The sequence below is a fragment of the Pantherophis guttatus genome, chromosome 3 (genome assembly GCF_059756535.1).
Source record: "Pantherophis guttatus breed Tessera chromosome 3, ASM5975653v1, whole genome shotgun sequence".
NCBI classification, from domain to species: Eukaryota; Metazoa; Chordata; class Lepidosauria; order Squamata; family Colubridae; genus Pantherophis; species Pantherophis guttatus.
In genome coordinates this window covers 69,356,046-69,368,624 of record NC_142065.1, presented here as the reverse complement: position 1 = coordinate 69,368,624, position 12,579 = coordinate 69,356,046, and the positions used below count along the sequence as shown (strand labels likewise).

The 12,579-nt window shown below is 47.5% G+C and overlaps 1 protein-coding gene across 2 annotated transcripts in view; it reads right to left on the bottom strand.

Annotated features, from left to right (window-relative positions):
* The window catches only part of CACHD1 (cache domain containing 1), a 129,810-nt gene that overhangs the window by 77,994 nt on the left and 39,237 nt on the right, over positions 1-12,579 (bottom strand). For both annotated transcript variants that reach the window (XM_060689950.2, XM_060689951.2), the window contains exon 2: positions 12,146-12,208. In XM_060689950.2, coding sequence (XP_060545933.1) covers positions 12,146-12,208 — 63 coding nt within the window. The remainder of the gene's footprint in view (positions 1-12,145; positions 12,209-12,579) is intronic.

The following is a 12,579-nucleotide window of genomic DNA, read 5'->3' as shown; positions in this document are numbered from 1 at the left end:
CTGTGGTGATCTTGGGCCCAGTGTTACTGGCCGTGTGTGTATATACGTGTTGACTTCTTGCAACTGTCTGGACAAGTCCCTGCAGTTTTCTTGGCAAAGGTTTTGGAAGTGGTTTGCCATTTCCTCCTCCTTTGCATTGGAAAGAGTGACTCGCCCAAGGTCATCCAACTGGCTTTGTGTCTAAGGGGACTAGAACTCACAGTCTCCTGGCTTTTAGCTTGATGTCTTAACCTCCAGACCAAACTTCTTATATGCCTCAATTACTATTTTCTTTATTAAATCAGTGTTGTATAGCTAAAGATTAATAATGATACTTTAGTTTAGCTTAGAATACGATACATGGATTTTTTAGAAATCAAGAATACACACTACCATCCTTTCCATTCTCTCCTACAAATAATCCCTGGATCAAAGATCATGTGGTAAAAAGAATAAAGACTGAACATAATTGTTTTAGATTAAGAAATTCTCCTCTTCTTGCTATCCCTATTTGTAAATATGTCAGAGAACTGCATCCATTGGAGGGCTCCTACATTAGCCTTTTAAATGTCTAGCATTTGTCATTGTTAAGAGCTGTGCTACTTGGATGGAATAACAAGTGTTAGAGTTTAAAAATTTGCTTGTACCAATGTCTCCAAGGTAAGTCGTTCACAGCATGCTATTCCAATTTACACTAAGCAACAAGTGTTTTTGTTAATTTTTTTTTTCTATTGACAAAAGACGGATCTGCCACATAAAAAGAACTGTATTCCCTGAGGCAAGCCTCAAACTTCTGGGGTTCTGTTCATATTTTCCTAACTACCTTCCTGTCATGCAAACTTATTAGGACTACATTAAGCTGCTTTCTCTGGGATGTGTTGGCATTTTCCCTGTCAAAAAAAATGATTTTTTCCCAGGCTCTTGCTGTCTCATCTAATGTTCTGATTCCACTTTAGGCTCAAAATATTGCACATATCTGATTTATTTGATATTGGCTTAGAGTATTATGTGAACTTAACTATTGTGTCTTATTCAATAAATCATGGTATAATCACGTCACATCCTAGAGTGATGCATGGGCCCACTTACTGGTAATATTTGACATTGGCTGATTTAAGAAGGAACTCCTGTCAGTTCCCTGTTTGCATGAAGGAAAGTGTATCATCAAACAACAACTGGTGCTTTCAACAGATCGGTAGTATAACATATCTTCAGGAATAATGTTATAATTGCTAAGCAGCAATGTAATATTCTGGTTTGTACATTATTCCCCTAAACCATTTTGTGGCTTAATCAATGTGTTGATCAGAAAGTATAATATCCTTAGTAGTTATAATGGTTAACTCCAATTCTATTATACAAACTTCAGAATTGACCTTCCTACATGGAGAATATATCCCAGCACTGTAATGCAGGAACTGGGTAAATATTTTTTTAAATATATTTTTATCTACTTTATAGATAAGAGCTACAAACAGAACGAATCTCATATCATATCACAAAGACTCCATCTGTCATATGAACAGATTTTGATGTCCAAAACTGTTACAATAGCTTATGGGAAATCATGCTGAAACAGAATCGATCCCAAAAATGTTTAGTCTTCAAAAGTGAATGAGCCACTCTTAACAAAGCCACTGGGGCACAGTCTTCCAATGCAGTAAAGATGGAGAGTGGAGAAATAAGAAATTACTTTGTCTTTGTAGTGCAGGTACAAATGTGAGGTCATTCTTGATTTGACCAAATTTGCTCCATAGTGGTCCAGAATTGTAATGTCTGTTTCATGCCTCTGAATTATCTGTAGCAGCTCATCAAGAGCCTGAATATCACTTGTGTGTGGGTACAGATCTTTATGTCTCTCCATTTAGTGTGCTAATTGTACCCAATCCTGGATGGGAGACCCTGCTTGCAACCACTCATGCCTTAATCATTTCTTAGTTAGGGTACTGCAAAACTCTTTATCTGGGTTTGCTCTTGAAAATCATCTGGAAACTACAATTGTTCAGAATGCAGCAGCATCGGTAGCTATGGGTAAATCTTGAAATATTTAAAGTGAAATTGATATAAAATATTTTATAAATGATATGGAACTCCATTATGAATTACCAAAATAGACAAATCATATAACATTAAATGTTGAAAATATCCTAACAATGTTGCTAACAAAGAAGGAACATTTAATCATATATAGTACAATGGTTATATAAAAAAAATTCAAAAGTACTGAACAAAATACATCAAAATACTCAGGAAGTCCTAAAAATAAAATCTGAGCTGAAACCACACATTTTTATTAGATATAATTCCAGAAACCATAAATGTAAAATATCACAATTACTGTATGCTGATAGCAGCAAGACCAAATTTGGTACATTAGAAAAGAGGAACCTTGCCAACAATAATAGATTGATTGGCCAGAGTGAGAAAAATATAGCAATCGCAAAATTGAGAGTGTATACCTATTATAGAGGTCTAACCAAATCTATACAGGAATGGCTCCCTTTTATCCTATATATTAGGGTTCTCCAATCCCTGGGCCGCAGACCAGTACCTGTCTGTGGCCCATTTGGAACTGGGTTGTGCAAGCAGCGGGCAAGCATGTAAAGCTTTAGTTGTGCATGCGCGAGATTGAGTTGCGCACAGGAAACCATCTCTTCCTCCTGCTGCCACCGCTGCCGATCCATGTGTCAGAAAGGTTGAGGACTGCTGCTACACATTATACAGCAAGCCAAATTTAGTCAAATTTAGGCTAGTATCTGTTTGCAATTAAAAATACATTAAAACCACTTATACTAAAACTAACTAACCAAGTAAACAAAAAACCCTGGTGTCATAGCTAAACTTTCATATGCAGGCCACAAGTTCATCTCATCAACCTTACCTTGTGTTTATAAGAAAAGTCAGATTTTAAATGATTTTTGTAAGATTAAAAGAGGGGCTGCCAAATTTCAGGGGAAAGGGTGATCTATAGGGCAGTGGCTGACATGGAAAAGGCACATAAGATGGAACATATAGCAATAGCACTTAGACTTCTATACCGCTTCTTGTTCTTTACAGCCCTCTCTAAGCAGTTTACAGAGTTAGCATATTGCCCCCAACGATCTGGGTCCTCATTTTACCCGCCTTGGAAGGATGGAAGGCTGAGTCAACCTTGAGCCGGTGAGATTCGATCTGCTGAGCTGCAGCTAAGCAGTCAGCTGAAGTAGCCTGCAGTACTGCACTCTTACCACTGCGCCACCTTGGCTCCTATATAAAATGGACGTTGTCTTACCTGAACGTCCTTTTTCTGGGCGCTGCGTACACTATCCATGCATGGGTTAATCCTTCAGTATTTGGCAACAACTGAGTGAAAAAACAAAAGGCTCTTCCCCTTTCCGGCCCCCAAGCCACGCCTCTGTTCCCATGATCCCCCAGTCTGAACGAAAGGCGCAGCTAACAAGGAGACCACAAGAGTAACTTTATCAAACTCAACTTTATTAACATCAACTTGAAACAGGGGCCGATGAAAAAAAAGGCCAGACAGTCACAGAGGGAGCAGTCAGCCCAAGAGGGAGGGTTATGGATAGTGTACGCAGCGCCCAGAAAAAGGACGTTCAGGTAAGACAACGTCCATTTTCCTGTGCGCTGCTCCCACTATCCATGCATGGGATATACCCAAGCTCAAATCCCCTGGGCGGGATGCTGACTGTCTCCACCGTTGTCCTCCGACACCACTTTCTGAAGTACTCTGCGGCCAAACGACGCCTCAGCAGAGTTGAACACATCGATCTTGTAGTGGCAAATGAACGGCGTGAGGGACGACCAGGTCGCTGCCCTGCAGATGTCCACTACCGAGGCTTGAGTGGCCCAGGCCGCCGACGTGGCCGCACTGCGGGTAGAGTGGGGGAGGATTCTGTCCGGTGCCGGCCTGGAGCTTGAATCGTAGGCCATAGCGATGCAGGCCTTAATCCATCTGCTGACCGTGGCTGGTGATACCTTCTGACCCATGGACCTCGGACTAAAGGAAACCAGGAGGCCCTCAGTACGGCGGAAGGGCTTGGTCCGACGGATGTAGGTGCGGATAGCGCGTCGGACGTCCAGCGTGTGCCACCTCTCCTCCCTGGCATCTCGGGGTGAAGGACAGAAATCCGGTAGGATGAGTTCCTGGGCCCGATGAAACCACGAGTTGACCTTCGGGATGAAAGCCGGGTCCAGGCGTAGCGTCACTGTGGATTCACGAAATATGCATAAGTCCTTGCGGACTGAGAGAGCTGCTATCTCTGAGACTCTTCTCGCCGAGGTGATCGCCAGCAAGAAGGTCACCTTAAATGAGAGGTACTTGAGAGATACTGAGTTTAGGGGTTCGAAGGGGGGCCCGGTTAGTGCCCTCAGAACTAGAGTCAAGTCCCATGATGGGTACCGATGCACAGCGGGGGGTCGAAGGTTTGTGGCCCCATGAAGAAACCCCTTAATGCGTGGGTGGTGCGCGAGCGACTGGTACGGGGGGCAAGCGATGACCGTAGATAGCGCAGCTGTCTGCCTCCGTAAAGTTGCGGGGGTCAGGCCCTTGTCAAGGCCGGCTTGAAGAAATTGCAGGATGTCACGAACATCCGCTGATGTAGGGTCGGTGTGTTGTCGGGTACTCCAGCGACAGAACGCCTGCCAAGACGCCTCGTAGATGTGGGTCGTAGACGGGCGTCTAGCCGCTTGGATGGTGACCACGACTTCATCTGGTAGGTTGTCCTTTTTCAGGATGACATGTTCAAATGCCAGACGGCTAATTGCAGCCACTGGGGTTCTGGGTGTGTGACCTCCCCCTGGCGAAGGACGAGCCGCCGTGGTGGGATCACCCACGGTTGGTCCACGGAGAGCGCCACTAGGTCGGCGTACCACGGCCTCCGGGGCCAGTTCGGGGCTACCAGGAGCAGCTCGGCCTTCTCCGATAGCAGCTTTCGGATGAGGCGGGGAATTAGAGGCACTGGTGGAAACGCGTACAGGAGACCTTCGGGCCACCTGCAGCGCAACGCGTCGTGGTCCTCCGCCAGAGGTGTCGGGTAGCGTGACACGAAGCGGGGAAGCTGAGCATTAGCCGGGGTTGCAAAGAGATCCACCACCGGGCTTCCGAAGCGTGAGGCAAGCTCCCGGAACAGTTGTGGGTGGAGTTGCCATTCCGCTTGATCTATAGTCTCTCTGCTGAGCCAGTCTGCTCTGACATTGGATGCCCCCGAGATGTGATCCGCCCTGATCGAAAGGAGGTGGCTCTCTGCCCAGCTGAAGAGATCGGCGGCCTCTCGCATCAGGGTGCGGGACCTTGTGCCCCCCTCTCTGTTGACGTGCGCCTTTGCCGAGATGTTGTCGGTCAGGATCAGAACGTGATGTCCTCGCACCGTCGATTGGAACTCCCGAAGGGCCAGTCTGATCGCCCGAAGTTCCAGAAGGTTGATGCTGCACTGACTCTCCCGCCGGGACCACTGCCCTTGTGCCACCAGGTTGTGGAGGTGGGCTCCCCACCCTCGAAGGCTTGCGTCGGGGGCGATGATCAGTCGGTCCGGCTCTAGGAAACTGGACCCCTTGAGAAGCGATGGCGATGTCCACCACTTGAGGGACTGGCGGACCTGAAGAGTGAGGAGTACTGCCTGTTTGGAGTTGGCCCTGCCTGCTCGCTGAAATGGGAGCAAGAACCACTGCAGAGGTCTCGAATGTCTGCGTGCCCACGGAACGATGCCGAAGCAGGATACCATCTTTCCGAGTAGGCAAGACAGATGGATCAGGGCAACTCTCCTCTTCGACAGGATCTGTTGTATCAGAGTGCGGATGCTCTGGACTCTGTCCGGTGATAGGTAAACCTGGCCGCTGGCCGAGTCTATCAGTGCCCCCAGATGAAGTAGTCTGGTGGTGGGCTGCAGATGACTCTTTTCGAAGTTTATGGTGAAGCCGTGATCCTGGAAGACCTGCAGGACTCTCCTCATGTCTTCGGTGGCCTGATCTCGAGTGGAGGACAGGATCAGAATGTCGTCCAGGTAGCAGAGCAACCGGATCGGGATGGTTCGAAGCCTGGCTGCTACCACCGCCGCCAATTTGGTAAAGGTGCGAGGGGCTGACGAAAGTCCGAATGGCATCGCACGGTACTGGTAATGTGTTCCCGCGAATTCGAATCTCAGGAACTGCCTGTGCTCCGGGTGAATGGGCACGTGAAGATAGGCCTCCCTGAGGTCGACCGATTGGAGCAAGTCGCCCTGTCTCACCCCCGCTAGGATGGACTTGAGGGAGTGCATTTTGAACCTGTGGTATTGAACCGACAGGTTTAGCCGCTTTAAGTTTAGTATGCCCCTCCAGCCCCCGGAGTTCTTGGGTACTAGGAAGAGGGTTGAATAGAACCCAGAACCCCTCTGGGCGTGCGGCACTGCTTCGATGGCATTGACTTCCAGGAGGTGTTCTATCTCCTGCGACATTAAGTTCCGCTGTTCTGCGGAGCGGGGCATTGGACAGCGGACAAACCGATGGGGTGGCTGACCGGAGAATTCGATAGAAAGTCCCGAACCAGTCGTACGCCTTACCCAGGAGTCCGAGGTTGATCTGGCCCATTGCTGGTGGAAGTGAATGAGCCTTCCCCCTATGGGGCCTGCGAGCCTGGAGTCATTTCCCTCGTTTGGCTGGCTTCGACCCAGCACCACGGAAGTTGCACCTCGACTGTTGGTTTCGCCCTCGGTCTCGGAACTGCTGCCGGTCCTGGAACCTATCTCCTCCCTGATAGTGGGGACGATGAGAGGAGGACCCCCTGGGTCCCGCGCTGGCACGAAAGGGCTGTTGTAGCGGGTAGGGAGTGTACCGGCGTTCCTGGCGGCGGTAAGTCGATGGGAGGATCTTTCTCTTGTCCTTCCCCTCCACCAACAAAGGCTCCAGCGCGGCACCGAAGAGCTCTGGGGCTTTGTAAGGTGCGGCCGCCAATTTCCATTTTGCTTTGAAATCGGCCTTCCAGGGCCTGAGCCAGAAGAGTCTTCTAGCCGAAAGGGTTGAGGCTAGAGTCCTCGAGGCAAATTTGGCTGCATTCAATGAACTGTCTGCTGAGTATTCAGTGGCGGCTATTATCTTGTTTATATCCTGCTGGAGCCTGATGTCCTCAGGGGGTAGTCTGTCCTGCAGGTGCCGGAGCCAAATAAGCGACGTGCGGTTGAAGAAGGACGTTGCTGTCGCGGCTCTGATTGCCCAGCCCGCCGCCTGATGTGCCTTTCGGAAGGCCCCCTCCATCCTCTTCTCCTCTGCCTTGAGAGAGTCAAGAGGATCAGTGGAGATCAAGGAACCGGAGGACAATGCTGCCACAGGCTGGTCAACCGTAGGGAGTGTTAGGAGGTCCTCTAGCTCCGGGGCTGCGCAGTAGAGATTCTTGTCCAGATTGCTGGGTGTGGCCATGGAGGCTGGTTGTCCCCAGGGGTTCTGGATGATCTCCGCAAACAGCTGAGGGCACGGGATGAAATCCCTCTGCGGCTTTGATGAGTTGAAAAGCGCGTCGTGCGGCCCCGCTGCTGGTGGGGCGGCGGTTGTGACGTCCTCTGGCACTCCGAGATTGGTTGTGAGTCGAGCCTTGTGGAGGAGGGACTTGAACAAGGCTGGACGGAAGAGGCCTGTAAATGCCGGTGTGTCGGGCGCTAGGCCCTCATCCTCTGATAGCTCCATCTCCTCAGGTCCCTCCTCTGCTTGGTCTGACTCCTCCGAAGAGGAGTCCTGACCTCGTCTGGGGAGAGGCTGGGGCTGGGGTTGGTGGCGCCGCGACTGGCTCGGGGCGGCTTGGGCTGGAGCCTGAGACGACTGCTGCAGGGTTGCGCTGAAGAAGGAGGAAAGTGCGGCCGAAAACATGGCCTGGAAGTCCAATGGGGGAGCCGTCCCTGGCCCCCCCTGGAGGTGCGGGTCAGCGCTTGGCGACGGGCTAGCTGCTTCCCTGGCCCGATGATGTTGTGCAGGAAGGAGGGTCGATGAGGCCTCCGCTGCATGCTCTGTGCCTGCCTCCGGGCGAGGTGTGCTGTGGCCAGACCTGGGCACATCTGGAGTTCTTGGGGTCACTGCAATGTTGGATACAGTTGAGATCCCCAACTCCATGCCTCTAGGGGAAGCACGCACTGGGTCCAAGGTCGCGGGCTCCCTGGATGGTGTTGCTGCCACAGTCCTCTGGGCCTTCTCCCACTGTCTCTCGAGAGCGTTGTGCCTCCTTAACGCATCTCTGTCCTGGAAGGGCAAGGCCCCCTCCGACGCAGCTCTGCTGGTGGCACTCGTGTGCCTCTTTTTGGATTTCTTCTTGCCCCCTTTGCTGCTTTTATGAGGGGGGCTAAGCTCCAATTCCATATCCGAAGAAGGAGGGGAGTGTGGCATGGTTGAGGCTTGAGAGCGCTGGGCAGACCCCCTGATGCTGCACTCCGCCACCAGAGGGCAGATCTCTCCAAAGGAGTTCAGCGTGTGCACAATCTTCTCCTCAGGTGGTAGAGGAGGAAGATGCTCAGCCCCCTTTTCAGGCGTGGGGGGGGGGTCTGCAGCCGGCCCGCTGGACTCTGAAGGTGCCGGCTGAAGAGTCTGTCCAAAATGGCGGCCCGCAGGTCCACCAATATGGCGCTGGCACGTGGCTCCGCTGTGCCTGACTCTGGCAGGGTCTTATACTGGCGGCCCGAGGGTCCGACCAGCTGCCGTGCGACTCCCCTGAGCAGGGGAAGGCTGCTGGGGCGTCTGGCGCTTTCCTCTTCATCGCGCTAGTGCCAGCAGGTGGTTATCGGCGGCGGCTCGATCAGTGCTGCGTGGGCGGCCGGGGTTTTCAAACCCGCCACCCAGCTGATGAGCGCGAAGCCGCCCGCAGTTCTCTCCCTCGCGTTCCGAGTGCCTGCTTAGAACGAGGGTGTGGGGCGAGGGAATCCGATGCCGCCGGCCAGCTGGAGGGACGCGAATTGCTAGCGGGCGCGCCGCACGTGGGGAGAGGGATCCGATCAGATAAGAAGCCTGCCGAGTGGATTCGGGCTGCAAGGCTCCGCTCCCCCCCCCACCAGCTGTTAGAAAGTGCCTCGCGCCGGAGCGCCAGGCACAAGAAAAAAGGGGTGCGAAAAACCACTATTCAAAATGAAAACAAACAAACGCCTAGACGCTTAAGAGAAGAGGAGAGCCTAGACTCTAAGAAAATTTAAAGAGAAGGAAGGAGCTGATCCCCACAGAAGCACAATACCTGGAAACCTGTGGAGCTCCAAAAATCACTTCAGTAGTTGCCAGCAACTGAGTGAAGACTGGGGGATCATGGGAACAGAGGCGTGGCTTGGGGGCCGGAAAGGGGGAGAGCCTTTTGTTTTTTCACTCAGTTGTTGCCAAATACTGAAGGATTAACCCATGCATGGATAGTGGGAGCAGCGCACAGGAAAAGAGGAGACTAGTAGCATGTCCAACCTATCTGAGAAGATGGGCACATACCCTTAAGAAGAGGGAGGTCCCGCAGATAACCTGGTCCCATGCCATATACAGTTTTAAAGGTATGCTTGAATTACACTTGGAAGGAAACTAAACCAATACAGCTTGTGCCACTGGTGTGTAATATGGGTAAATCTGAGGACACACATTACTTTTCATGCCACTGCGTTTTGATCCATTGTAACTTCCAGGTAGTCTTCAAAAGCAGCCCGATGTACAGCATGTTGCAGGAAAGGGCACAACTGACACATAAGACAGATCTGTGAAAAGCTATCAAGAGTCAAAAACGAAATATCACCCAGGCTGGAGGGACCCAAAATCCAGAGCCACTCTGACTTGCCAGGATTGCCAGGATCAAATCAAAGCCACTCCATTCATCCCCTGACAGCTTCCGGACACTCAGCCAGACTGCAACAGCATTCATCTGTCCATCTAGTGGTGGAAATGAATAACTGAATATCTTCAGCATTCTGATGATACTGAACCCCATGACATCAGATTATTTCCCCCAGAAATTTCATGTAGGTATTAAAGAGGCAAGTAAAAAACTGAAGCCTGGAGGAACATCCTTCATTCACCTCTCCTTCTCCACCAACACTGATTGGAACCAGAAAGTAGAAAGTAGAACGCCACCACACAAAGTGGCTCCCACTCTCAACTACCAAAGTTGGTCCAGAAGAACACCATGGTCAATGGCACTGAAAGCTCCTAAGAGGCCAGGGAAGCCAGAATGGTTGCATCACCCCATCCCAAACTCTCCTAAACTCATCTACAAGCACAAGGTTTTTAAAGAAAAAAGTTACCAAACCAATAACAAAAATAATAGATGAAAGCCGCCCTGAGTCTCCGGAGAAGGGCGGCATATAAATCAAATTAAAAAAAAAAAAAAAGTACTTAAAAGCAATTATCTTCAGTGTTCAATGTATAAATGTCCTGATTGTAAGAAATGGATGGAAGGGAAGGGAAAGGGAGAATGTATCACTAGAAAGTTATCCTTTAACGTTTTTATTTACTATATGCTTCTTACTTGTTTCTCTGTTTTATATCACTGTCACTATCAAATTAGACTTTTCTTTCCCTTTTAATTGTTAGCAAACAATAAAAATACCTTTTTAAAAAAGAGAAATAGTAGTAGTCTAATCTCTTCAAATCTCCAGATGTGCTAGATTACAAATACAAGTACTATCTTTCTTACTTATCCAGTTACAGCAATCTGGCATAGAGCTAGATACGATGGGATTAAACGTAAATTTATCCATAGAGTAGGTAAGAGCAAGATAAATGAATGCCCAGCTTAGACTGTTTCCTTGAATAGTTAATATATTTTTACAAATTCCTTTATTATATTGTGTAAGGTCAATCGGGTTTAACCAATGGCAAAAAATGCACTTGCTAACATAATTATATTAAAAGCTTTACAATAAACTATTTAAATTATCAGTTACATGTCTAAAATGTTTCCATTGCTCCTCAACAGGATATGAATATAAATCTCTTTTGTTATGCCTTCTAAAAACCTTTTTGGATTCTTTTTTGTGTGGCAGTAACCCAGCTGAATTTGCTTTGAACAAAGTTACAGAGAAACTTTTGAAGAAATGTCTAATGGAAAATTAATAATACCAAACATGTGTCCTTCAATGTCAAACTCCACTGCCAATCTATACACATAATAAGTGGCTCAGGAGAAGCAATGTTTGTAGAGCAAACTTTGACAGTTAAACACACCCAGAGTGGTCTTCTCCATATCCAATAAGTGTAGCAGTGGAGTTTGACACTGAAGGACACATGCCTAGAATAAGTCCTATATGCTGTGCAACTTTTGCTTTTAACAAAGTTACAGAGAAACATTTGAAGAAATGTCTAATGGAAAATTAATACCAAACATGTGTCCTTCAATGTCAAATTCCACTGCCAATCTATATACATAATAAGTGGCTCAGGAGAAGCAATGTTTGTAGAGCAAACTTTGACAGTTAAGCACACCCAGAGTAGTCTTCTCCATATCCAATAAGTGTAGCAGTGGAGTTTGACACTGAAGGACACATGCCTATAATAAGTCCTATATGCTGCGCAACGTACAGAAAAAGTGGCATCTGTCTCAGAAAGCAGAATCCCAAGATAATTCCATGTCTATCCTAATCAGTGTAGCCAAAAGGACCGTGTTACCATCCTCTGGTGTTGACTGGGGACAATTAAGCCAGTTGCTTCTTTAGGTTTTTTTTTTTTCTGCAGACTTTTTGTTTCCAAACAGTCCTTCTCTGTGGGCTCACGTGGCCCTCCCGATCCTTGCATTCTTTGATCCACTTTCCCCCCACGGGCAAAAGAAAGGGAAAGTGTTTCCAGATGAACTCTCTTTGTTTGGCTTGGTTTTATTTACACTTCAGGGGGTTTGAATGCTCTTTTCTTGATGGAGAAAAACTTTATTGGAGAACTCTGAACTACTTTGAACGCACTATAACCACCAGCATTAAAATGAAATGTTTTGCAACTATCAATGCTATTCAATTAAGAAAAAACACTTTCAGTCTAACACTTTCGGGTATCCCTCACCATTTTCTAATGCAAAAATATGTTCAATTCTCAACAGAAACATTTATAAGTTAGCAATCTAACACAATGAAGTGAAAAAAGCCAACAAACAAGGGGAAAAAACCCTACTGAATATGTAGACTTGGGAGAGAACATTTTGAAAAAAAACATTAGTATAAGTATGTATTATTGTAGTATTGGTGGTTAAGCAATACTTTCCTACCTGTTGAACTTCACTTTCTCCATTTGAGATTTTTTCTGTGTACACAAAGGAGTTGAATATCCGCTGCAACAAAATTAAGAAAGACCACTTAGATATCAAGGCACAATTATCATGGTTTTAACATATTCAGAATAAAAAGCAGCTGGATTCAGTACAGGTATTGTAAGGCAAAAGATTAAAGTTTAAAAGAATTATCATAATAGAGAATGAAAAACCACACCAGTTTCATTAGACACACATATGCTTCCTTAATTAAGTTAAACATATGTTTGTGTTTTGGTGGAAAAAGACTAGGATATTGCATCCAGAGTGCCTGCTATTGCGTTCAAATGGTATAAATTTTAAAAGCTATGCTTTACATCTGAAATCTGATTTTGCCCAAGTATAGGAATTGTTTACATATACATTTAATTCAATGCAGCTTTTTAAAAATG